General features: G+C 31.8%; 1 protein-coding gene across 1 annotated transcript in view; it reads left to right on the top strand.

The window, feature by feature from the left end:
• The window catches only part of LOC137644533 (myosin-2-like), a 68,328-nt gene extending 64,626 nt beyond the window's left edge, over positions 1 to 3,702 (top strand). Inside the window, exon 5 of the mRNA XM_068377500.1 lies at positions 3,637 to 3,702. Coding sequence (XP_068233601.1) covers positions 3,637 to 3,702 — 66 coding nt within the window. The remainder of the gene's footprint in view (positions 1 to 3,636) is intronic.
• Positions 3,703 to 4,588: the final 886 nt, after the last annotated feature.

Here is a 4,588-nt window from a genome sequence, read left to right as displayed (position 1 = left end):
AATGTATTCCGTGCTCCATTTAACTTGAAGAGCATGTAAATAATATTTGTTTGTTTGCCTTATTGTCCCGCATTCAAGACGAAGTCATGCACTGAGAGTTAATAGATCATTTCCATTCGAAGGTCATCCGGATTTCTCGCTAGTCGTTTCGTTATTCCATGGACTTCCATCAAGGGAGTGGTGGGGGGGGGAGGAGTGGAAAATAGATTGATATTATATACTGTAGATAAAATATTAAACGATATCATTCCGTGAAGGAATGGCTTACAGACATTTCTGCAACTCGAAATATGTATTAAATGAAACCACAAACTGGATAAGTTTTTTTTATCAATAAAATGTATGACAATTCATAATAAAAGAATCATTTCCATATAACTATTGTTAACTCGACATTTACATAAGTCGTAAGCAAATATTCAATCTAAATCATAAATGAAGTATTTATTGGTGAAAATGAAACTTATACAATTATGGTTTGTTAGAAATAAAAACTTTTTTGAATGATCTGAGAAATTTAAGGTTATTGAAAAGTTTCCCTAATAATTACTGTTTGAAGGTTAGCCTTAACCACTGGATTATTCCTGCCAGTCATACTTGTATGTACGCCATAATCAATAGAAAATCCAGAAGATATTAAACACTTGTCTCCCTTGAGAGAAGATATATTTTTCTCTCCTGTGAGAACATATATTTTTCTCTCTTGAGAGAAGATATATTTTTCTCTCCTGTGAGAACATATATTTTTCTCTCTTGAGAGAAGATATATTTTTCTCTCCTGTGAGAACATATATTTTTCTCTCTTGGGAGAAGATATATTTTTCTCTCCTGTGAGAATATATATTTTTCTCTCTTGAGAGAAGATATATTTTTCTCTCCTGTGAGAACATATATTTTTCTCTCTTGGGAGAAGATATATTTTTCTCTCCTGTGAGAACATATATTTTTCTCTCTTGAGAGAAGATATATTTTTCTCTCCTGTGAGAACATATATTTTTCTCTCTTGAGAGAAGATATATTTTTCTCTCCTGTGAGAACATATATTTTTCTCTCTTGGGAGAAGATATATTTTTCTCTCCTGTGAGAATATATATTTTTCTCTCTTGAGAGAAGATATATTTTTCTCTCTTGGGAGAAGATATATTTTTCTCTCCTGTGAGAACATATATTTTTCTCTCTTGGGAGAAGATATATTTTTCTCTCCTGTGAGAATATATATTTTTCTCTCTTGAGAGAAGATATATTTTTCTCTCTTGGGAGAAGATATATTTTTCTCTCCTGTGAGAACATATATTTTTCTCTCTTGGGAGAAGATATATTTTTCTCTCCTGTGAGAAAATATATTATTCTCTCTTGGGAGAAGATATATTTTTCTCTCCTGTGAGAACATATATTTTTCTCTCTTGAGAGAAGATATATTTTTCTCTTGAGAGAAGATATATTTTTCTCTTGAGAGAAGATATAATTTTCTCTCTTGAGAGAAGATATAATTTTCTCTCTTGAAAGAAGATATAATTTTCTCTCTTGAGAGAACATATATTTTTCTCTTCTGTGAGAACATATATTTTTCTCTCTTGAGAGAAGATATAATTTTCTCTCTTGAGAGAAGATATAATTTTCTCTCTTGAGAGAATATATAATTTTCTCTCCTGTGAGAACATATATTTTTCTCTCTTGAGAGAAGATATATTTTTCTCTCCTGTGAGAACATACATTTTTCTCTCTTGAGAGAAGATATATTTTTCTCTCCTGTGAGAAGATATATTTTTCTCTCTTGAGAGAACATATATTTTTCTCTCTTGAGAGAAGATATATTTTTCTATAGAGAGAAGATATAATTTTCTCTTTTGAAAGAAGATAAAATTTTCTCTCTTGAGAGAAGATATAATTTTCTCTCTTGAGAGAACATATATTTTTCTCTCTTGAGAGAAGATATATTGTTATCTTTATTATCATTGCAGTGATTTATATATGAAAGAAATGAGCTTTTCATATCGTATTGTTTTAATAGGCTGCTTTTATGGACAAGTTAATTTTGGGAATTAGAACGAGACGAGTGTTTAAAAACCAACGTTGTCCAAAAGTTAAATGCCCAAGGTAAAAATACAGATAACGAAGGCTGATTTCTTACGAAAGAAAAAATGAGACGAATATGATAAAATAAATGAAAAAAAATTTAAGCAACGTTAAAGAATAATCGTGAGAAATTTAGAGCGAGGGGAACTTGTTTTGAAAGAACCCGTCAGAAGCTTTGCCGTATAAATCCGTATTTCAAGCGGAGAAAGTTATGAAGTTAAGTTCTCTCAAAAAGAAGGAAGAAAAATTTAGATATTTCAAATACCTGGGAAACGGCCAAGTGACTGAGTCTTCTTATTATTTATCAAAATGTAATAGATAGTTTATTCTTTATCATGTCTCATCTTCTCGTTTAAACAAGTGTACATGAGAGAGTGGTAATCCATCTTCATCAGCGCCCGATATTTAAACAATTGATTTGCATTTTGCAAAATTTTCATAGATTCTTATACACTTATATTCTTTCTCTTATTTTATTACGGCACCGCTATTCGCTATATTACCTAGCTTTCATCAATATTCAATAAAATCAGTCGGACATAAGGACATGTATCCATTTTATATCGATATATCAGTTTAGTATAGTAGGCCTACCTTAACAGCCAGTTAACGTGCAAAAATCATTAAAAAAATGACGTCAGCCCACAATCAATTTCTGACTTATGTTTCAGCTTAGTGTTTTCCCAGTAAGATAGAATAGTGTGCCCGAGTTTAGGGTTTTCTTAAACGATCTGGATCAGCTGTTTCTTTATAACAATCCTTATTTATTCTGCATCCCTACTCTTATTTTTAGTTATCCTTTAAGGATGTAATGAGGTAATGGCATTAAAATGCCCTTTCCGATGGCATTTGTAGGCGAAATGAAGTGGGTGGTTGCTTATTATTATTATTATTATTATTATTATTATTATTATTATTAGCTAAGCTACAATCCTAATTGTAAAAGCAGGATGCTATAATCCTAAAGACTCCAACAGAGAAATAGAGCTAAGTGAGGAAAGGAAATAAGGGAATAAACACTATAAGAGAAGTAATGAACAATTAAAATAAGATATTTTAAGAACAGTATTAACACTGAAATAAACATTTCATATAAAAAATAAAAAAAGAAAGAGAAATGAGATAGAATAACGTGCCTGAGCGTAACCTCATGCTAGACAACACTACTTCAAGAGAGTGGAAAACTATAGTAGCCTACAGAGGCTATGGCACCGCCCAAGACTAGAGAATAATGGTTGATAGTTTTATATTGGAGTGTCTTTCTCCTAGATGAGCTGCTTACCATAGCTAAACGGTCTCTTCTACACTTACCAAAAGGAAACTAGCCACTGGACAATTACAGTGCGGTAGTTAGCCCCTTGAGCGAAGAAGAATTGTTTTGGTAATATCAATGTTGTCAGGTGTAAGAGGAAAGAGAAGAGTGTGGAAAGAATAGGCCAAACTATTCGGTGTTTGTGTAGGCAAGGGAAAAATGAGCCGTAACTAGAAAGAGGGATCCAATGTAGAACTGTCTGACCAGTCAAAGGATCCAATAACTCTCTAGCGGTAGTATCTCAACAGGTGGCTGGTGCCCTGGCCAACTTACAACCTACTCCAACAAAACAACCAGATAGTTCTTATCCATGAATTTGCATCTCATTAGTTTGGAACATATTTTCATAGTTTAGAGAGACGCTGAAAGACCCCTGTATTATCTATTTAACATCTAAATGAATATTTATACATACGTATATGTGTGTTTTTGTTTAAGTAAAATAAAATTGATTGCTAGCGAGAAAAGACTGGTGTGAAGGATCAGTCTCATTTCTATCATCTACTAAACTTAATATTTATTTTTTTTCATTTTCTCTCTTCTTCTCCCTCCCTTCTAAACGAATGTTAGAGAACTCCGTTATAAATGCTTCAAAAGTAAATACAAACTGGTGGGAAACGGTTAACTTGGCTTATGAATTTACACAATTTACAATATCACAGCTATATTTTTCCTTGATAAGTCTAGTTAAATGTAATTCATAAGAAAAAAAAACAGACTACATTAACCCTATCCACATGAAACATAATCCAAGACTACGGTAACTGGTTAAAGAATAGTTTTAACAAGAGAAGAAAACGCTTAAACATTAAACTTCAGCTAGAGTTCTCAGGGCCGTTTGAAATCTTTTCATTAATTTCCTGCCCAAATCAGAAGATAAGAGCAACGCAGCGGGTCTATGATTCATATGATGGCAGAACCACATTCACATTTTGAGCATAAAATATTAACATAGCAAATTTTGTCGTTAATTATGATATGATAAAAACAAACCCGAAATTGTGCGAAGTATTGGTATGGATAATTTGTTTAATTTTTATCCGATAATGTATAATTCTGCTGACAGAAATAGCTTTATCTGTTTTTTTTATTAATATTGTTTGTTAACACAAAAGAGAAAATAATTTGTGGCGAGTTTCAAAAATAATGAACGAAAGAAGAATGAATTTTTCATTTGCGCTTTCAGTTGAATAAAGATAT

Source organism: Palaemon carinicauda, chromosome 7 (assembly GCF_036898095.1).
Source record: "Palaemon carinicauda isolate YSFRI2023 chromosome 7, ASM3689809v2, whole genome shotgun sequence".
Classification (NCBI taxonomy): Eukaryota; Metazoa; Arthropoda; class Malacostraca; order Decapoda; family Palaemonidae; genus Palaemon; species Palaemon carinicauda.
The sequence above is the reverse complement of the archived record's forward strand: the minus strand, read 5'-3'. Positions and strand labels throughout refer to the sequence as shown.